The following is a 23303-nucleotide window of genomic DNA, read 5'->3' as shown; positions in this document are numbered from 1 at the left end:
CGCCATCAACAAGATGGCGGCCGCCCTGTAAAAGAAACAAACAAGTTTTTAAAGTTTGCTAGATGGTCTAGAGAACTCTGGCTCCACTTGCAGGTTGAATACAGGTACTGCATTCAACCATGCAAGTCAATGGAGCCCAGCTTTCTAATCACAATGTGATTAGTAAAATATTAAAAAAAATAAAAAATATGGAAAAAAAAATATGGAAAAAATTAAAAGTGCTAACATTTAAAAATAATTATGCAGTGATGTCACTAGATGAACCATCCAGCAAAATGTGTAAAAAAATATAAAAATAAAAAAAAGTATTAAAAAAATAAAATAAAAAAAATAAAGTTTATTATTTTGAGCAAGTGCTAAAATTTCTCAAAAATCTCAACAAAGAGTTAAAATAAAAGCACTTCAAATACCCAAGGGGTGTCTAATATAAAAAAAAAAATGGCTGATGGGGTAAATTGGAGTGGCTGAGCTCAAAGATAGGGCATAGGTACAGACTTTCCAAAATGGACAAAAAAAGCGCACTTCCCAAATGTGGCATTTTAAATCTCAAACAACACGACAAATGCATGCATGTCGGGTATCACTGCACTCAGGAGATGTTCCTGAACACACATTGGGGTGTTGTTTGACAGTGGCATATACCAGGACCTGTATATCTATAACTAAAGTACAATTTGTGTGAAAAAAAATTAAAAAAAATTACTATTACAAAGTTTGACAAAGTGTAGTTGTATAATTGGTGCATGGAAAGGGTTAAAATAACAGCATTTGGAATACCCTGGGGTGTCTAGTTTTCAAAAATATATGGTTTGAATGGGTTAAATTGAGTTAACCGGCTTCAAAGATGTTCCAAAGAGGAGATGGAGGCAGAATGACCAGATTTGTTAAAAAAGATTTGCAAATCATAAAACGCTGCTTGTACTTATTGCCCTATAACTTACAAAAAACAGCAAAAAAACATAAAAACATTGGGTATTTCTAAACTCAGGACAAGTAGTAGAATCTACGCTTCTGTTTTTGTTATTGTTTTTTTTTTTGTTATTTCTGCATATTTTTTAGCAGATGTATGAGCTGTGGGTATCACAAATATACATAAGGAAAAAAACACTACTTGCCGGATACATTGTTTATTAATACAAAAATATTTAGATATTTACAAGCATTTTAGAACATCATAGACTTTAGGCCAAACTTCGCCAAAGGGTCTGCTGGACTGCAATGCTGTCTTCAGTAATTTAGTGGCCATGGCCAGCAGCAGGTTTAAGTAGACAATTGGCAGACCCCAGATCATCCACTTTGCATTGTGTTATATTGGCAATGAATTAAAATGTGCAGATGCAAGGCAGTTTCTTAACAAAATTCATTCAAATGATGCACTTGGCAAAGTAGTATATATATGGCAATATATTTCATATCCATAACTAGCTCGCGTAGAACTGAAATATATACAAATAGGAAGTAAATCGGTCTTTCACAGAATTATTTTCTCCGAATTTAGGGATAGGGGGGAAAAGCGAACACGTTAAAGCTGTTAAATAAAACATGGTGTACAAATTGTTGGTTATGAAAAGAAAGGCAAACGTTCCATATTTTAAAAAGTCTTATAAACAATGAAATCTGTTATGCCTAAACTTGCTCACGACTCCTTTTTTCCTTTGATCTGGACTTGTCTGTCTTTTGCTGTGAAGCTGCATTACCCCCATTCTGATTCTGCGTGAACCGAGCCACTGTAGACACTCCATCGACAAACTTGGTCTTGAAGAGGACATTGGCGTTGTTGAACATACCATCTTTCAGCGACACCACAATGAACTAGAAGAGAATGAGAAAAAAAAATGCTTTAGCAGATTAATACTCCACTTTGTTTTACAGAATAAATGTAAAATGCATATTAAAAAAAAACACCAGTTTCAAAGCAACAATCATTAAGAGTAGTAAAAAGCCAGTCAGATGTCCAGTCCACCTTTTCCCCCCCACCGACAAAAAGACCACAAAAAAAAATACTTTGTTTCTTGGCCTCTGCTTATGTTCAGGCTTTACGTCTATAATATTAACGCTTACACTTCCTCACTTGATTAACCTCTGCAACTTTGCTTGGCTCCTAATGTGAATGCATTAGAGCTCACTGACTCTTACACAGTAACATTTCTACTTACAAGTCAACAGAGCCGTATATCTGGCACCACCAGTGATAATGATGCATATTCCTTAACTGAATTCAAAGCTGACCCATGGGCAGTACATTCAATATTCATTATAATGTGTATTTGTTATCTTACAGGCAATCACTAGATGGGGCCCACTACATTTTCTGCTAATATTTGGCATTGTGTATTTGCTGCTTGAATTAGAGGTTGGGATATATGTTGAATAGGTCATACTGCATTGTGTAGTTATTGACTTATATAGTGCCAATATACTATGCAACACTATTCAAAGTGTAAACAAGACATAAGTAGTGCATCACATCATTTGGGGGAAAATGTTGTTATAGTGTACCGACACAAAAACCGCGGGACTAAACTGTTGCCGCAGAGTAATCACATTCATGCATTTTTACCTGTGAGTGTCTGAAGTGAGTGCGCAGCATCTGTCCAATGTTCTGAGTATGAGACAGGTCCAATGCAGCGTCAACTTCATCAAGAATGTAAATTGGAGCAGGTTTAAAAAGCAGCATGGCAAGAATTAGGGATAAGGCCACTAATGATCTGAAGAGTGATAAGACAGAGCCATTAGAAAATGATTGCTGAAGTCAGAACCTAACTCTCAATGGATAGGAAGAAAAAGGTTAATTACCGTTGACCTCCACTTAGTTCTGTCAGGTTTTCCTTCCAGGTGTTCCCAAGGGCAACTTTGAACTCCAAGCCATCTAGCGCCGTGCGCCCCTCCGGGGGTGCCAACATTGCATTTGCCCCTGGCAACAGGGTTGAAAAAATGGAACCAAAGTCCTTGTTGACCTGAAAATGTGGAATTATTTGGCTTAACTCACTGTGATAAGAGTCACAAAAACCAACATAGAAGCAGAAAGCTCAATAGTTCACTTCTTTTGAAAGGGAATAATAATGTAGGAAATTAAGATGTTACATATCTTATTCTCTATTAAAGGGTATGCCGAGCATAAATCCAAGGAGCTTAATATTCAATCTGTATGTTGCACTAGCAAAGCTATAAATATATACTTTTGATTTTGTTCATTGAAACATACCTTTTGCCATGCAATATTCAAAGCCTCGTTTTTCTTCTGATCAAGTTCTTCTATGGTGGTCAAGATTTTGGATTTATCATTTTCAACAATTCTTTTCTTTTTCATTAAATCGTTGTACTGATATAATAAAACACAAACATTAAATTGGAATCTTAATGAGGTGTAATTACAACTCTCAAAAGATTCTCACAGTGGGAACTTTTAGGCAAGTATTTCGACATAACGGAACCGAACACAAGCTGTATATTTGATCAAACATCGAACAAACATTTGCTTAATTTATTATATATGCATTTTAAACTTTAGATTTACCAACATTTCAAACAATAAACCACCCAAAAACAAACATACTACTAACAACTACGAGTACCCCCTCGTACAGTTACCACTTGTTAAACATTCACAGCGTTCAAATGACTACGTCTTTGTCCTTTGCAGTTCTGGAAACAAACTGTGGATGTTAAATATACACACGTACCCTTTCTTCTGCCTGTGTCAGCATGTTCATTGCCCTCATGTTGACATTCCTCCCTAATTTTTCCTTTTTCTCCTGTAATTTTTGCAGCCTCTGACCCGCTTCCTTTGGGTTATTGGTTTTGAAGTCATAGGCAGTGTTTGCTTGGCCGAAGAGATGCTTTTCCGAAGCGATCCATTCGTAGTCATTTAACATTCTGGCAACCTAAGACACAGAAAACTGATATTCTGTAACTCGCACAGCAACATAAGCACCAGGAATTTCATGAAACAAAACAGAATTAGAGGCAATATAGAAAAAATGTACTTTAAACAGTTATATTGGTCTTTGTCTATAATATTTTTGGAACCACATCTATATTATGGTGGCAAGGTAAGTTAACAGTACCCAGCAAGAATGCCGTAGACACGCTATGCTTACATTACAAAATGTGATTTCCAGCATATCGCTAACATTTTTAATTTTAAAAAAAAGCCAGTTAACCCAACAAAAACTTAAGACTAATTTCTCATGGGTTACAAGTCTATTCAAATCCTGTTACCTCATTAATAGGAGACTGGCAACACTACTTGCAATAATTAAGCTCTCTAATCCAAACTGGTCACTGGCCTGCAAAGATACCAGCAACTAAACACTAGACTATGACAGAATAAATGTGGAATATGGGTGTAAATGAAAAGCTTTACCCTTGCTGCAGCATCTGCACTGTCCTTCTTGTGCTTGCTGATATTGTGTTCCAGCTCCTTGATCTTTAGCTGGGACTCATTGTTATTTTCTCGGAGTTTGGAGGCCTCCACTGACTTGGCCTTAATTTCTTTGTCGTGTCCCATAATTATCCCCTTCTGCTTGGTCAATTCTTCCTGGGCTTTTTTGACAACATCCTATACACACAAGAAAGAAAAGGAGTGAGAAGTAGAAAAAAACAAACATGTAAAATATCAAAATAATTCAATAATTGAAGTTCTGATTTGGAATACAATCTCACAAAACAAACCCAGGTTTTAAGGTCCATTTGAAAATTTTATGACGTATACGTTGGTGGACATTTTCTTCTAACGCTCACCTTATTTTTTGCAACCTCCGAGGACATATTTTCAACTTGCTCCTGAATCGCTTTCATTGCCTCATCTACAGCATCAATCTGCTGTTTGTAGGTAGCCTGCTCTCCCCGGAGTTCTTCTAGCTCCAGAACTAAAGCATCCACTTCCTATTGCAAAAACATCACAAGGAACATTCTTAAACTATGGCCTAAGCAGATACTAATGTGGGAGGACTATTTTTATTTTAAAAAACATTAACCAAATGTTACTCCTAGCTTAAGTAAGGCGTTAGAGTCCTTATCTAAGCACATTCAATACATTTAAGTAGGCAAAAACCAAAGTCTGTTTTTAGGAAGTGGGTGGCTGAGGTAAGTTTCTTTGGCTTTTTTTTCTTTTCTTAAAGCTTTGGATACATATTTAGTTTTTTTTGTTTCTTTTCTTAATTTAGATGCTTTTTATAGTGTACTGTCCTCCTTGGATTAAAATATGCTATACTAGAAATTTCAGATGGTGAGGGGTGATATGAAATTAACCTGTTGCTTCTCTTTCATCTTCTTGCTCGAGACATCTGCCTTTTTTTTTGCAGCATCCAGTTTCTGCTGTGCCTCCTTTAATTCTTTCTCACGCTCTGCTTCTGCATTCTTCATTTTGTGCTCCAGCACCTTGAATTTCTCCTCGGCCTTTTGCTGGATCTCCTTTGTTTTCTTCAAGGTCTCCTCACACTCCTCTGACATTAGTAAAAAAATAAATCAGAGTAACTTAAGACGCTATATAGAACAATGCAATTTTTTAATGTTTGATGACTGTAATAATTGCATATTGAATGATAAACGTCATTGAACAACCCAACCTTCAAACAAGTCCGATGTAAAATGGAAACCATGGTAAAAAAAATATATGTATAATTTAGGTGATACAAACCGAGCTCTCAAATCTACCAACACAATGTGTAACATTTTATCATGTAATTCATATATCAATTATGAAGATTATGGAAGAATGGGTGGTGGCAGGAAGAATAGCTCATGTGACACACATAGGGTCAATTATAGTACGAAAGATGCTTTGTACTTAAACATAAAGGAAGAAGTTTGTAGGTACATGGTGTCCTGGTAATAATTCAGTTTTTGGCAAGAAAGGAAGTGCTGTGTTTGTCCACCAAATCTACATATGCAAAATTGGTGGGTTTTGCAACAAAGAAAATGAGTAATAAATAAAAAAAACAAAGTCAAAAATGTGTGCTGCAAGCTTACCAATTGTCTCCTGTAAAGCATCCAGCTCTTCCTGTTGCTTGTGGTAGGAACTCTGTTGCAGTTTGGTCTGGAGGAGATCTGCTTCTTCAGACTTCATTTCCCATTGTTGTTTCAACTGCCGGTATCTAAAAGAACAGGGTGTTAAATAGGAAGGCTGCTTTCAGGCCTGGCACAGTTTGGGAAAATGCTGCGTTGAATAATCTGATGGAATGGCTTAGAAATGTAAAAAGACTTAATCAGTTCCAAGATGCAAGACATTTTAGACCACTTGTAGTTACCTTTCAGCAGTGTTCTTCATGGCGGTCAGTTCTTTCTCCACTGCCTGCAACTCTGTCTCCTTCAGTTTCAGTTCATCCTGGACATCTTTAACCTCCTGTACCTTTGACAACACTGATGGAGCCTGGGAACGGGCCCCTGGGGGAAACACGCTGAGATGACTTCATGTAGGCAAGTATAGCCCTATAGTTAGGTGTAGCAGGGCTTTACAATGTAAAAGAGCCATGTTTTTAAGGCCAAATGCTATACAAGAAACAACCAGCTAGAAAATGCTCAAAAATACTATTTATAAATATGGTTTATATAGTATTTGATGGCTAGAAAATATCATTACATAGCATATGCTACTGATAAGAACTGAAATAGAAAGAGTCAAATTCTAAAATAAAATAGAAACATTAGCCTGCCAGTTACGTAGCCTCAACATAGCTAGCAAACCCAGCTAAAAGCCATGTCGACCATGTATACTGTTCCTGCTGGAAATCTGTGTGCTGTGTTTACTTCGCAAAAATAGTTTCTGTAGTCTACAGAGGCTGCCTTGTGGCTATTAAATCAATGCTAGAAAAAAAAGTCTTATTCCTGCTAACAAAGGTTCAGAAATTTTGATTTTACAGGTGCACCCCCATTGTAAGGGCATAGATTTATATTAAATACATTTTAAGTTAACATTTGTACGATATCCATGTGATGCAGTTTGCTTGAAACTATGTATCTGAATAAATTTAACATGTCCTGAAAAAAACAAGATATATAGGTTTAGATATATAAAACTATATATAAATATATATATATAAACTAAAAACTAGAGCAAAACTTTGATAACAGTCCATGTCCCCCGTGAGCAGAAAGGTGACTCCTGGCAATCAAAAGGAATCTAGTAACTGAAGGACAGTTGAGATTTAATCTCATTGACTTTACTATACATTAGGAGGTTTGAACTTTTTCTGCAGGAGCATGGGCAGGCCTCATACAATGTGACATTCTTAGTCTACTTTTTAAAGAAATGCGCCATTCATAACGAACAGAGAAAGAGTCAAAATCAGAGCACTCATGCATACTCTCCCTTTAGTAAACAGACCCCAAAGGGTTAAAGAACAAATAAAAGCTGACATATCAAAAACCCTTATTTACCTCCACTGAGCGTCCCCTGAGGATCAAAGGTATCACCTCCAAGTGTCACGGTTTTGGTCATTATCCTTTTGTCAAAGGTTACTTTTTTGGCATTGTCCATTGTATCACAAACCAATGTCGTCCCGAAGACATATTCTATTGCTTTTTCTAGTTCAGATTCATACCCAACCAGGGAAAGGGCCAAATGCACATTCTCAGCACCTACCTACAAAACAAACAAACAAATAAATAAATATATATATATATTAAACAAATGGAAGTCATGCTCGAAAATAAGAAATATCACAGTAGCCCAAATCTAGAGCTAGCTGTTCTCAGTTTTTAATACAGTGCATTCACCACATTTGTAGCTTGCCTATGTCATTACAAAGATGTAGGTAAAAAAATAGTATGACATATAGATGGTTAGCAGTTTATAGAAAATTGATAGTATATGTGTACTGGTTTAAAAAAAAAAAAAAAAAAAAAAAAAAATACTTACCAGGCTTTTAGCTACATTAACAGTATTGTCTCCCAAGCGTCGAGCTGAGATTTTATTTAGCGGGATGATGGTAAGCCTGCGCTTCAGTTCTCCCTTCTCCAGCAATTTTTTACCGGTGACCTATGATGTAAGAGTTGTTTAGATGGCGGTTATACGTATTGTTTTGAATCTCTGTTGATGCCAGATTTTGGCTACAGTGGGAAACGTTTGCTGGGACGGACCAAATCAATGCATAACTTCATTCTCAAAAGGAAACATATAGCTATAACGTAATTACCTCCGAGTCCACCACCACATTATACAGGCGCCCCCCAGCCACTACTTCCAGTGCAGTCGCAGTAGATATGTCTTTTACAGAGATCAGAGAGGCAACAAGGCCCTTTACACGACTTGGATCCCAGTTCTTTTCTGGATCCCTAAGACAAAGAGTGCAAAATATTGGACACAATGAAACAGATTTCTATAATACAATATAGACTTACTTCACACCATGAAACGGAACAAATGCAATTATCAATATTTGGTACTTATCAAATGTATTACCTGGGCCGCCTTCTATAATTTTTTTTTTTTAAATAAAAGCTAGTTTGGTACCCTTTCCAAGAAATAGAATATATACCGTATTTGCCCGAATACAGACCCCCCAAATATAGGCCGCACCTCCACTTTAAAGACTTAAAGTGTGTGTGGGGGGTGCGACCTATATTTGGGGTCTAGCGCAGGAATGCGCAATTCGTATCGCCCGACGCCCGGGACATGCAGTTCCGGGCGCCGGGCAGGCAGCAGGGTTAGGATACAGATCCCCGAGACTCCCACGGGGGGAGTCCCAGCAAGGGAGAGCAGACGTGCGGGCAGCGGAGGTCGTTTACGCGCATCCCAGGGCGGAAGTACCGACACCGGAAGTTGTCTACGCGTATTGTGTAGATGTCCCCTGCCGGCCCCGCAAGACACACAGGAGTCTGCTTTGGTAAGTCGGGGGGGGGGGGTGGATGCAGAGTGGCAGCATATATTTTAGGGTGCAGCCTATAATGGAGCCAATACGGTAATTGTTCCTTCTTACACTCTTTCATATTTAATAATGTAAATTTCTCAAGAACTTTAACAGTTCTTAAATAGAATTCCTTTTCCCTGTTCATCTCCTGGCAGCAATCACCTCAGGTAGGGCAGGAAAAACACGTAACCATGAATTACCGATCTCCTTTACTTCCTCACCCTTTATTGGGTGGGAAATACATGCTGCCCGAGTACGAGCAAGGAAAGGGAATTCTCAGTAAATAGAATTCAAACTTTCCCTTGTCATCCCTGGCAGCAATCGCCTACAGATGTAACAAAAAACAAGGAAGGGGTCAAAACAAAGCAACCTGAAGAACCTTCTTCCTCAAGTCTGCATCCGCTGAAGAGAGTACATCTATCCTGTAAAGTTTGGCAAAAGTGTGCACGTTTTTCCCAAGTAGCTGCCTTTCAAATCCTACAAGGGAAAGCACGCGCTCGTTCTGCCCATGATGCTGCCACTGATCGAGAGCAGACTTAAGGGCTCACCAGCCAACCTAGGCTTTCTAGTGTATATATGCCACCAGGGAAACATGGGAATAAGCCTCAGTTTCCCCGACTCTTGTAGGACCTAGAAATATAACCCTTTGCCTTAATCCTAGGAACTCCTGGACATTCCGGACCACTCTCAGAGGCCCCATCTGCAGTCCAGCACCTTAGCCACAAGGTCCTACGTGCAAGCACAGTTAGAGCAGAAGACATAGCTGCCATCCTCAGATGTAAAGGGGGTCACCAACATTTCCAGAAATATCCTTTTCTGAACCTCAAACTCAAATCTTCCTGTGATTGTTGCATCTAGAATTTTGCTGACCAGTCCACGGAGGACGAGGCAAAACAAGGTTGGAAGCAAGATGAAATAGCCCCAAAAGCCTTACAAAGGACATCCTTCCACTTTCCTGTCCAATGGGCAGCAACATTTACTGAAAGCACAGTTCTTTCGGTGGCTCTAGCTACAGCTGGTTCCACAGGGAAGCCCCTTGCCTACCTGGAATACAGTGGGCTAATTGAACGGCCCCAGACCCTTCAGAGGGTGCTCCCATGGCCAGGGGACTGGAAAAACAACAAATGGGGGAAGTAAACTTGCTCTTCTAGAGGGGAGGGGTAATTTATAGTTTTGGATTTTTTCCCTGCCCTACCAGAGTTGGGAGGAGGCATCTCTAGGTGATTGCTGCCAGGGATGGCAAGGGAAAACTGTTTCTTAATGCCAAAAATGTACTTGTTTCCACAATTCCTGCACATACTTATCACATATATTTATTGCAATTCAGGTTTATTTTCTCTCTAATTCACCCTTACACCATTCTACACTTGTTAATTCATAACCACAATAAATAAAACGTTACATTTTTACAAAAGGTAATTTAGATTTTGTAAAACAATTTCCACTTTGTAGTGTAATTTTATTTAATCCAGTTTATTGCATCGCAGCACCCCGTCGTCTTTTAAAGCAGTGCTCCTCGAAGCACACCTAACAGTCCAGGACTTAGGTGTTACTCAAGTGTGTCTAAGGTCTTCACCTTAGACACCCGAGTGATACCTAAATCCTGGACTGTTAGGTGTGCTTCGAGGAGCACTGCTTTAAAAAGGGTTAAAACCCTGTGTCCTATACATTATGAAGACAGTTTAAGCTAGACATACCTGTATTCAAAATTTAGGTTGGAGTATCGTGCCATTAGTGACTCATACGCCTCCCTAAGATGGTTCACATTGCGGGAGAGCTCTCTGCGCTTTTCTAGAAGTATTTCCTCTTTCCCATCTGTAAATAAAACAAACAAGTCTGTAAAATGGTATTAAAGCTTCTTCTTAGGAGGGGAATTATTTTTCCTCCCCATTTATCTTTTACCCAATAATGATTATCGTTAAGATCAGTCTTTGCAAGAATATTTAAGAAGGTGGCAGGTCCAATTAAAAGTATTTTTCCTTTCTAAAATTTATGCCACTCAAGACAGAGGTACTTGCCAATAACGTTACAAGGACATTCCAGCATCATATGCACTTTAATTCATACGATAGCAGAGAATGTATGTGGTATCCACATTGCAAATACATGAGGGATTCTATTGTATACCACTCTAATTTGGCCCTTTGCATGGCCTCAAATATATTTTCAGAGCAGACAATGGTGCAGGCAGGGAGCGGCAACTTCTACTTAAGGCAAGTTTTTTTTGTTTTTGTTTTTTTACACCTTATATTAAAATTACTCACAAAGAGCTTTTTTTTTTTTTTTGGTGAGGCCATCAGGGATATTTAACTGGTAACGGCCTAATTAAGATTATTGTATTAATACATTGGATATGTACATTACACAATTTGTATTATAGATGCATATAGCAAAATGAAATATTTGTTATGTAAAATTATGTTCCAAAGTTTGTCATTCACCAAAACACAGAACATTGTCAACCTAACCAAAAAAAAAAAAAAATACTCAAGCCCCTTATAAAACCTTCATAATTTAATTTGTTCATTTCGGCTTCAAGTTTCTCTTTGTTCTTCTTCACAGCTTCAAATGCATCGTTGTCTTTCTTATAGCCACTATCCATTTTCTTGACTTCAGCCTGCTTGATTTTCAGCTCTTGCTGGGCATGCTTTAGTTTCATCTGGGCCTGAGAGAAGAGTGTAATGGTTACCTATCAAAGGCAGATCCTACTCAAATAGTTAATACAATGTGTGATGATACTAAAGGCAATAAGGAAGTTTCTTTGAATAAAGAGTTGCAGATCCACTTTTGCACCTCAAAATGAATTGGCAATCAGAATTTGATAGCCTAGAACTGCACAATAAATAATCTATAAATATCATACACGCATACTAAAGGCGCAGACTTCCTTCAAAAGCGCTTCTGAATGCTACCTCAGAAAATCCAAATGAAGACTTTACTCACTACAAATTTTTGCTACTTGCCTACTACTGTGCCCTCTCTCTCGCTAAATACTACCTTTCTGCCAAAGCCTTGCTAACCCACGATGCCCTTATCAACCTTTAGCTCCCTTCTCTGTCCACTCCACACTCACACAAACCACTTCAAAGAAAAGATCAAAACGATCATATAAGACCTTTCTACTGTGCAACCTCCTACTACACCACCCACCAATACTCATGCCATGCAACTGAAGCGCTAAATAGTTTTCTATCTTTCTCTCACTCAACAACTTGTCTCCATCTTGCTAAGCCTCCCCCTCCCCTCCATCTGTCACTTAACCTTTCCCTCATCTGGAACTGTACCTACACCTTTTAAGCATGCTCTAATCACATCCTTCCTTGGATGTCACCTAACTATAACCCTATCTCTCTTTTTTCTTTTAGCTTGAATGGGATGCGTACAATTGCTTAATCTCTAAATCCCTCGTGGACCATCTACAGCCTTGTTTTAGACTTCTTAACTCTACCAAAAAGTATCCAATTACTTGCTCTCTGCCAAAGCAAAAAGTCGCTTCTCCTGGATCGCTGATACTGTCAAACAACTTTCTTCCTGGCTCACTTTATTCTATAGGTAGAAGAAATACAGCTTTCTTATCCTAACATATAAAACCCACCATACAATTCTTCCCTCATAACAAAATATTCTTACTCGATCTTTACATTCTTCCCATGGGCTAAGGCGTTCCTGCTCACTTACAAGACTTACTATTTATTGTTTTAGAAAGCAAAATCATACTCCATACTGCTGTAACAATGGGTAGACAGATAATATATAACATAATTTGACTTACAGAAACAATAGGCGAGAAGAGACTTGTGCTGCCCCATACCTCTGGAATTCACTCCCACCTAGCCTCCAACTTTCATCCTGTCTCTCGGTATCCAAGAAAAATCCCAAAACCGACTTGATCAGAGAAGCCTTCCACCTCTGTAGTTAGAACTTCCCTAACCCCCACACTGCCTCTCCACTTTTCGCCATACCTTAAGTTTCCCCTCACCACATTCCCTCAAGATTGTAAGCAGGGCTCTTTCTACCCCATGTATCTGTTTTTCATAGCCCTTGAATATATGTATTGTAGGAAGTGCTGCATAAATTGTTTGCACTATATAAATAAAATATAATATACAATTTTCACTATACATGTTTTTTTCTAAATGCGTTTCACTATATGTATGTGGTAAAACTCCTAAAAAATATAAAAAGGCACCAAGTTTCTTGTAAAGTACATGTATATACAGTAGCAGCAGATACTCGAGAAGCCAAAAAGAAAAGCAACAGAAAAGGACAAATAAAACACTGAAAAGTTCATGAATCGGAGCAAATTGTACCGATGCATATTTGCACCACTGAAAACAGGGCGCTACAAATAGTGCCTCTTCTTGAGCAAAGCTAAGCATTTGGATGAGGAGCTGTATTACTGTTCTCTCAGATACATACCTGCTTAGCCTCTGTCTCTGCTTTACTAATCTCATTCTTGCAGGTCATCATCTGCCCAGCCAGGGTGGCCTCCTCTCCATCCTCATTGCTGGACAGCCCAGCAGAGACCGCGTTGAAATGTTGCTGGGCTGCAGTGAAGCACTCTGTATCCTTTTGGCATGCCTCCTGAAGGGCGCTCAGGCCGTCGGTTATTTTCTGAACATCTTTTTCTTTGGCAGCCAGTGTCTTTGCATCCTATGTTAGAACAGAATAAGAAGGTTTAGACAGCATGATCCCTGCATAATGTGATGTAACCGTGAAATTACCCACTCTAGTAATTTGGGATGTGGAAAATGTGTTACAATAAATACTGCAGCCAATCGGTCCTGCAGCAAATAAAGATACAGGGGATACCTATAACATGCTCCTTTCTTTGAAAGCGTGGACGCTCTCAAGGTAGAAAACATAGTGAAACAAAGGTAACAGAGCAATCAGTACTTTACAATGGACACCATTCAGAACGCAGTGCTTAAAACCCTTAACAGTTTGTTTTTACTAAAGGAAGTAGCCCAAGGTACATCGTCTTACCTCATCCATGCTTTTCACTAGCTCCTTGCGTTTCTTCTCTTCAGCCTTCAGGTTCTGCTTCTTGAGATCTAAGGTGCTCTGTGCTTTGGCATCAGCTCTCTGAGCCTCAGCAAGTGTTTCTTCCAATAAGCGCAACTGTCCTCCAACTTCCTGCAAAAAGGAACATGCTTTCAGTGTATATAACCACATTAAGCAGATATCTCATTATAGAAAAACCAAGGCGAGGAGCGCATTACAATGTTTAAAATCGATTTCACTTAAATTACGATATTAAAATACAAAATCTTGCTTCAAAGTGTTATTCTGATCAAAACAATCCCCCCTTTTATACTTAGAAGAACCATAAGGTTATGTAGCTTAACTTCTAAGATCTCCTTCTCCCGTACAACAGTGCAGAGAGCTCATCTTTGGTGTGCATGTGGATGGCTCAACAATCTTTGAGTGGCATTAAACCAGAGCTCCCACTCTCTGAATCGCTTCTTCCAGATTTGGGTTTTCAATTGTTCAGTGTTCCCATATAATGAACTTTTCATCCAACTGCATGAATTTTGTGCACCCGTTTAATTCAGTGGGAGCCATTTCCCTCATTTCTTTTCCACATAAGTGGCATATCTATATTGCCGGAAGGGTTCCTAGCAATACGGGACAAGTAGCTTTTTGTGAAGAGCAAGTAAACGTACATAAAGCGTTGCATAGGTGTTCTTAATTGTTTGCTCTTCCAGGTGTGATTTGCATGCAGTAAACCTATTATCCACTGCAGTTGCATTTCCCATTTTCTATATAAATGTTGGGTACCAAAAGAAGGTCTGATGTCAAAAGCAACTAGCCTTTTTGCAACAAAAACTTGATAACTTGTTTAGGTTGCTGCATTAACAGTTACCGTATTTTCTGGGGGCGTATAAGACGACCCCCAACGTTTCCAGTTAAATAGTTTGGGCTATACTCGCCATATAAGACTACCCCTCTACCCAGTATACAACAACCAGCCAATCACTGCAAGCGATGTACCTTACCGGTGATTGGCTGGTTGTTGTATACAAAGCCTGCTTGGATTGGGTGGGTCAGCTCTCCCTAACATATGCCTGTCCACACACACACACATGTATAGACATACACTGCCCTCACACAACCCTTCCTTTACACACATATACACCAGCTTACATACACACATATACTGCCCATACACTGCCCTTACACACACACACATATATATATACACATACTAACATACACTGCCCTCACCACACACCCCTGCCCTTACACACACACACACACACACACATATTATATATATATATACACACACACAAGCTTACAAACACACAAATACCTACACTGCTCTTACACACACCTGACCATACACATACACTGACCTTACACACACACATATATATATATACACATACACTGCACTTACACCCCTTTCTCCCCATCTCATCTTCTAACTATCATCCAGTTGTGGGAGCGTAAGGTCTGTCATTTCAGACCTCTGCTTTACTGCTCCCTCATCACTACGCGCCGGCAATTGATGACGTCATGTCCCGGCGCTCTGCATCAATTGCCGGCGCGTACTGATTAGGGAGCACGGAAGCCGAAGTCTGAAGTGCCAGACCTCGAGCTCCCTAATGTTGGGCTAGTTAGAGGGCCCCTCTGTTACAGGGTCACCGTACCCAAGGCTGGGTACCCCTGTTTGAGGGCTGAGGAATCACCAGTCAGTCCCTCATACGGATAGCACTCAGCTACCCACGGATCATCCAGACCACCATTCGTAGTAAACCAAGAAGAACTCTTTTATTTACAAACACACAGAACTTATATACCATCTCAATGCAATGTGCACCGAACCCAACCCCCAATCCCATCAGCCACATCCCATCACAAATCCCATCAGTATACAGGGGATGTATCAGGTGAGGGGATTACAGAATACAATGGGTTCCCCCACCTGTGTTATCCCCCTGTAGTGCGGGTGCCGTCTGGGCAGACAGGGCTGTGTTGGCTGATTAAGAGCCCCAGCCAGATTATAGGATTGTCTCTTTGAAGGCTGGGGCTGAATCCACATCAGTCTCTGGGCCGGTTACACAATAAACACAATATAATATATTACCGGGTCACAGTATACAGAACCGGACACAAAAGTGCTCCGTGACCCGGCTAAACTTCATATGACATATGAGCCAGCTAGCCTGGCCCTGTCACACCCTCCCCTAGAGATTCGTGATTCTCCAGTCCGGCTTGGTAAGTTTCATTACCAGGCGTATAAGACGACCCCTGACTTTTGATTAGATTTTCATGGGTTAAGAAGTCGTCTTATACGCCAGAAAATACGGTATATGAATATTTTGCACCCTCCTGAGCACCAAGAGGCTTCTAGGTCGTGACAACTAGCTTCTCAAATTGTAGAGAAAAATGGATAGGCGCATGAAACACAAATTATAAAGTTAATGTTTATATGTCAAATATTACATGCATAACCTTACAAGCATAGGACAGTAATAAATGGATATACAAGTATCGTGGGAGTTCCCCATTAAGGTGGTCGGTGTATTCGGTGAAATTAATGCTCATCAAACCTAACCCTACGATACCTAATATTTTAGAACATCTTCAGACTGGTACACACCTGATCTCTCTTCTTCTCGATCTCTGAAATTTGTTGAGCCAACTCCTTGATTTTATTCTCATTCTCAGCCATTGTCTCCTGTAGTTTGAGTATAGAATCCTGCATTTCTTTCAGCTCCTCAGCACAGCGCACTTTTGTCTCCTCGGCACACACAAACTGATAGGCAACATATAGACGGCTTAAGTGCTCAATCTCACGCATGATCTTCTGATACTCCAAGTAGGAAGATCTTTCCTATTCAAATGTAAAATCACAGAAATAAGGGTGTCAGTGTGAAGTCAGACATTTGTCCGATACGTCTCTAGTGATCAAGACCTTAAAACTACTTTACTTCAGCACACACTTTTCCAAAACTATATATGGCTTTGTCTGCTATGTCCTTGTGCGTTACGTAAAATTTTTTTTTTCAATTAACCACAGATAGGTTATACTTTATACAAAGACGAAAGTGAACAGTTGCCTTTAACCCCTTCAATCCCCTATAGACGTACCGGGACGTCCAAAAAACGCCCACAAAGAAACCCCTATGGACGTCCCGGTACGTCCAGCCCTTCGTGCAGCGTCAGGGACACATCCCTGCCGCTGCACGGGAGACCAGGCTGTCGTTTGACAGCCTGGACTCCCCACTGACAGCAGAAGCCGGCTTTGCCGGCTTTCTGCTTTCCGATCGCCTGTAACAGCTTCCGGCATGAAAGCCGGTAAGCTGTTACCGGTAAACTGCCCGATCGCGCGGTTGCAAACGCGCGATCGGGCATTCCCTTCCGGGTTACGTCACTGCTGGGGATATCCTGCCCTCCGATGAGGCACAGAGACGCTGCGATCTCTATGCAGGTCTGTGAGGACCTGCATAGAGATCACAGTGTGATCGGTGCAGGGGGATCGCGGGGAGGGGAGTGAGAAACCATCTCTCTCACTCCCCCTCCCGGCCTGTAACAGAAAAGCTGGAAAAAAAAAAAAAACGGTTAGTCATTTAAAAATAATATTAAATAAATCATTAAAATAATAATATAAATAATACTAAAAAAAATTATAATATGAGCTGTGATGTCACTGTGACATCACTGGTATGTTCAGGAGGTCCCTAGGAGGACCTCTAACCATTACTGTGTAAAAAAAAATAATGTAAAAAATACAAAAAATTTACAAAAAATTAAAATAAAAAATATATATAAAAAAAAGATAATAAAAAAAATTCTTCAAAAAACCTTACATCCCATTGCCCTAGCATAACATCTAGCCAGTATAACCCTCCTGCCCCCGTTCACAACCCCCAAACCCGTTAAGCCATAGGCATAAAAATTATACAAAATTGTACACCTTATAGTATGCTCCCTGGTGCTGGGAAAGTCTGGAAAATCTATATAAATTAGGTATTTCTGAAATCAGGACACCTGAATCGATAAACTTGGAGGGGATTTCCCATCACTTTACCTAATTTTGTGAGGATTCAGAGGGAAAATGTAAAAAAAAATTAGTTTATTTTTCTAATCTTCGCTAGTTTTTACTAAATTTCTCATTCTAAATTTTCAGCTAATCATCCAACTATGGTATCAAACGAAAGCTCTATCTCTCCTTGAAAAAACAATATATAGTTTACATGGGTACACCATTCACAGGAAAAGAGAATCATCGCTAAACCGACATACCCCAAAAATGGCAAAATTGCTCTGGGCTTTGAGTACCAAAACCCCTGGGATTGAAGGGGTTAAGTAAACACATAAAAACAATACTTATTAAACAATGTTATTTTATACAGCGCCAAATTCCGTAGCGCTGTACAATAGGTATCAGATGTTATTTAAACATGGTTGGGGACAGGGAGCACTTTGGTCTCCTACAGAACAATTATTCACTATGCTTTGGTAGCTGCTCTGCATTTTTCAACCCAAATTTTGATTTGACTATTCCAGTGGAGTGTTTTACCTAACAGGGTTAGCCAAGAAAGCCAATTTATTGTTGGCATCTAGAGGTCAAGTTGAAGAGTACTAGAGTGATATTAATAAACTGGGAGGTGCGTAAAGGACCAGTACAACAACGCCATCTTTATTTTTTTCTTTTTTAAAAATTCCAAACTAAAGCAAATGCAGGTGTGTGTGTGTGTGTGTTGTTTTTTTTTTTTTAAATACACGGAAAGATATAGTCCGATTACAAATCATTACACTTGGCAATATTAGCAGCGGAAACTAACAAAAACTAATTGAGACCTTGAAGGCCAGATACCAAAGGTGCAGTCCATCACGCCTATAGAATCATTAACCCACTTCTTGGAAAAGAAATGTGTCAAGGATCTTGGCAAAGCTTAGACACAAGCGAGTTGCGCTGAAACATATGGCATATCTACATTTTTCTTCATCACTAGTAATTCAAGATTACAGTTCTTGACCACCAATACAGAATCAGAAATATATCCACTTACTTCTTTGAGTTTATGTATGGTTGGAGTGATTTCTTCCTCCAAAATCTAAAATTAAAGAAAAATTTATATCCAAATTTTAACAAACAAAAAAATGTCAATGTTAAAACAGTAGTTGCAATTTCAAAATCCTATATATATATATAGTGTGTTTTACATATTATATATACACAGATACAGTCTAAAGCTAAAAGGAAGATTAATAGTTACAAGATGAGCACAAGGTAGTTACTTCTATTACAACCTTAACATTTCCTAATTAATCTGCTAAATTTACTCAAAATAAAAAGATTAGGTTTAAGCAATAGAATCAAATAGTATACCGTTTGTATTTCTTTCAGTTTGGCTTCCTTTTTTTCAATAGTTTTTTGGGCAGCAAGTTTCTTGCATTCATACATCCTGGTTCCAGCTGCTTCTTCAATCATTGCTAAAATCTGTATTAAAAATAAGTGTCAACATGCATTTCACTGAATACAATACAAAACTAAATAGACCTTGAACACACTCTACAGTAACGGGAGATCAAACACAGGGGGTAAACAGTGTTTTATGGCAAAATTTATCTTATGGATTTAGAATACAACAACTTAAAAACACAACTAATAATGTTTACGATACATAAATGTATTACATAGTTAAAGCATGTCTATAAAACAATATATGAGAATACAAAAAATAGAAAGAAAAATACAATCGGTTCTACGGTTTACAATGCTTACTGACACATACACGACACCCCCCCCCTCTCCAACGGTGCTGTGTAAATTTAAATCAGCAGAGCCTGACTAGATCGACAAAAAGGCACTTGCTCTTATTTAAAAAAGCCATTATCACCATCTCCCCCAATCAGAATAAAGAATAACAACAAAACAAGTTATCTTGCTAGAATTGTTTTTTGGAAATATGAACAAAAAAAATAAATCAAATATGTTATTACCTCAGGAGGTTTCATATTCAAGACTTTAGTTATTCGCCCCTGTTAAACATTACAACACAATTTAATAAAAACATGACATTTGACAAAAGCAAAATCCATATGATTAAGTTCACAAGTCTGCTACAAAAATAAGCTATAGGGTAAATGTACAGTTTAACAGCCTCCCTGCTACAAGAAGTCCCTCCACAATCACATCAAATAGTATAAGACAGGATAGTTTACTGAGCAACAAAGGCCTCTACATTTCATATGATATACGGACATGCCATGCAATAGTGAACCATTAGCAGCTTCATTTAAAGGTGATCTCCAAATGTTTTCCCTTATATGTGGCATATTTGTCAGTGAGACATTTTGCTATTTCAGCAACAAAACCAGACTTGGGTAAAATGATTAAGCACTATTTGTGATACTAAACATACATATTTATGTACTTAGAGCGCATCCCATCTGACGCAGTCAGTGCCATGTTCCAATCTTTTAGAGGCTTCCAAATGGTGAGAACTAGCTTCTCTGATATCAGGGGATTGTGGATAAGGTAGTACTTATAAATAACTATTTATGTGACTTTTTGCTACAAATATTACAATAGGACAATAACTAAAGGGTATAAACGTACAGCTGGAGTTTAACCCCTTCAATCCCCTATAGACGTACCGGGACGTCCAAAAAACGCCCACAAAGAAACCCCTATGGACGTCCCGGTACGTCCAGCCCTTCGTGCAGCGTCAGGGACACATCCCTGCCGCTGCACGGGAGACCAGGCTGTCGTTTGACAGCCTGGACTCCCCACTGACAGCAGAAGCCGGCTTTGCCGGCTTTCTGCTGTCCGATCGCCCGTAACAGCTTCCGGCATGAAAGCCGGTAAGCTGTTACCGGTAAACTGCCCGATCGCGCAGTTGCAAACGCGCGATCGGGCATTCCCTTCCGGGTTACGTCACTGCTGACGTAACCCGGAAGGTCATCGGAGGACAGGATATCCCCTGCGGGGATATCCTGCCCTCCGATGAGGCACAGAGACGCTGCGATCTCTATGCAGGTCTGTGAGGACCTGCATATAGATCACAGTGTGATCGGTGCAGGGGGATCGCGGGGAGGGGAGTGAGAAACCATCTCTCTCACTCCCCCTCCCGTCCTGTAGGGGAAAAGCAGAAAAAAATAATAATAATAATATTAAATAAATCATTAAAATATTAATATAAATAATACAAAAAAATTATAATGTGGGCTGTGATGTCATTGTGACATCACTGACATGTTCAGGAGGTCCCTAGGAGGACCTCTAACCATTACTGTGTAAAAATAATATATAAAAAATAAAAAAAATGTAAAAAAATTAAAATAAAATAAAAATTAAAAAAAAATATATAAAAAAATTATTAAAAAAACCTTACTTCCCATTGCCCTAGCATAACATCTAGCCAGTATAACCCTCCTGCCCCCGTTCACAACCCCCAAACCCGTTAAGCCATAGGCATAAAAATTATACAAAATTGTAATAGAACGCTCCCTGGTGCTGGGAAAGTCTGGAAAATCTATATAAATTAGGTATTTCTGAAATCAGGACACCTGAATTGATAAACTTGGAGGGGATTTTCCATCACTTTACCTAATTTTGTGAGGATTCAGAGGGAAAATGTAAAAAAAATTAGTTTATTTTTCTAATCTTCGCTAGTTTTTACTAAATTTCTCATTCTAAATTTTCAGCTAATCACCCAACTATGGTATCAAACGAAAGCTCTATCTCTCCTTGAAAAAACAATATATCGTTTACATGGGTACACTATTCACAGGAAAAGAGAATGATCGCTAAACCGACATACCCCAAAAATGGCAAAATTGCTCTGGGCTTTGAGGTACCAAAAACCCCTGGGATTGAAGGGGTTAAGGGTATTGCTCACAACAATAATAATTACCTGCATGATAAGAAAGTGAGGATTGTTGACATTGAGACCGACAGAACAGAAAAGATCTTGTACGCGAGTGTTGTTGGCATTTACTCCATTTATTAAATATTTATTTCTGCCTCCAATAACCACCTGGAAATTAAAAGCAAAGATGTAATCACTGAATTTATGATTTTGGTTAGGATTTTGAATGAAGTAGACAGTTTAATGCAGTAAACCCAAAGGAATCAGAACATACTGGAAACAAAAAAGTAATAATGAGAGATCACTGAAATTCACCGAAGGTGTTAATGAACTTACCTGCCTGGTCACCGTTATCTCATCATGTGCCTCAAATCCCAGCGGGCTCTGCTTTTTGTCATGGTTGTCAAAGGTGATAGAAACAGTTGCTTTTGTAATGCCAGCCTGACCATTTTTGTAAACAAGGTCTTGCAAATTAGAGGCTCTCACCTGCCAACATAATACATTTCAAAATGTATAAATGCACATTTTATATATATACATGTACGATAATTGTGGAACATTTTATTCCGTCTACGTACAACATTGCCTACTGGCAACAAAAATAAAAATACTCAGTCAGGGCTCAATAACCCTTGTCCTCTATGCATATGTCATGCTATGTTCTAGTGATTTTTTTCTAGCACATTCAAAGAGTTGTCCACATTAAAATCTTTTCCACATAAACACGGAGGATAGGACCACGTCTATTAAAATATAAAACAAATGTTATTAAGGCAAAAAGCACTAACCAATGACCAGAAGGGTTAGCCACTGTCTCAAGCCACATGTATTCAATAATGGAGAATGAATCTTTTAATTACATTTCACTAGCATAAGGCTTGAGTTGTCATTTGAGTGATTTTTAAACATTACAGCTTTCTTAAACAATCAGATATAACCATTCCCTAATCATTAATCACTCTGATAATTTAATTCTAAATGATTCCTTATTTATACACACATATATAAACCATTTCACCACTAAGGAAATGGTTTATATATGTATGTATGTAATGAATCATGACTAAAGTAACAAGGCACAAAATACAAGGACTAAAAGAGTCTGCACAAGTCCCCCACATCAGCATTACACCACACTAAAGTCCTTAGTGGTGACATAGCAGCCATCATATTTATTTCCACATGCGATGTCACCACAAATGCTTCTTTTTAACATGGTTTTGCTAATAGTGTTAGTATACCTGAGTCAAATTAGAGATCCCGAGCAAGAAACAGATGGAATCCAGAATGTTTGATTTGCCACTACCGTTTAGTCCAGTAATAGCATTAAAGAGTGGATCGAAGCCATTTATCTCTGTCCTCTGGGCGTAGGACTTGAAACCTTCTACGATAATTGATTTGATGTGCATCTTCTGTCTTTTCCGCCTACAATGAGACACATTGAATCAGAAATCAAAACAGAAAAAGAAATCCCAAATCACTGAAGGCATGATTTACACTAAAACGATATAATAAATGCTGGATCACCAAAATGATGTGGCATAAAAACAAAGTTCTTTATTAGAGACAAAATAAAATGCATAAATCCACAGCAGATAATCAATGGGGTTAAATAGCACAT

General features: G+C 38.8%; 1 protein-coding gene across 1 annotated transcript; it reads right to left on the bottom strand.

Moving 5' to 3' along the window:
* Positions 1–1626: 1626 nt before the first annotated feature.
* Positions 1627–23091, bottom strand: LOC149276729 (structural maintenance of chromosomes protein 2). Its single transcript, XM_089503359.1, has 24 exons — positions 22924–23091; positions 22019–22168; positions 21728–21850; positions 19812–19850; positions 19198–19308; positions 18878–18922; positions 16462–16695; positions 13839–13988; positions 13272–13505; positions 11358–11517; positions 10550–10667; positions 8139–8277; positions 7862–7981; positions 7381–7585; positions 6252–6387; positions 5974–6098; positions 5254–5447; positions 4744–4887; positions 4367–4561; positions 3684–3884; positions 3206–3322; positions 2797–2957; positions 2561–2708; positions 1627–1812 (listed from the first exon to the last, which is right to left on the bottom strand). Exons 1-24 carry the CDS (start codon positions 23089–23091, stop codon positions 1627–1629), a joined length of 3603 nt encoding a protein of 1200 aa, XP_089359485.1.
* Positions 23092–23303: the final 212 nt, after the last annotated feature.

This window comes from Sceloporus occidentalis, unplaced genomic scaffold (assembly GCF_023333645.1).
Source record: "Sceloporus occidentalis isolate IW3139 unplaced genomic scaffold, rSceOcc1.0.p SCAF_227, whole genome shotgun sequence".
Taxonomy (NCBI): Eukaryota; Metazoa; Chordata; class Lepidosauria; order Squamata; family Phrynosomatidae; genus Sceloporus; species Sceloporus occidentalis.
Note: the sequence above shows the minus strand (reverse complement) of the source record. Positions and strands in the feature narration are given on the sequence as shown.

Excerpts from the sequence above, each read along its gene's own strand:
- LOC149276729 (XM_089503359.1), bottom strand. The coding sequence starts at position 23,091 with ATGCACATCAAATCAATTATCGTAGAAGGTTTCAAGTCCTACGCCCAG. Across the intron at positions 7,982-8,138 it reads ATGTGGTGGTGGACTCGGAG|GTCACCGGTAAAAAATTGCT; the intron begins GTAATTACGTTA and ends CTTACATCATAG. Across the intron at positions 4,888-5,253 it reads AGATGAAAGAGAAGCAACAG|GAAGTGGATGCTTTAGTTCT; the intron begins GTTAATTTCATA and ends TTTTTGCAATAG.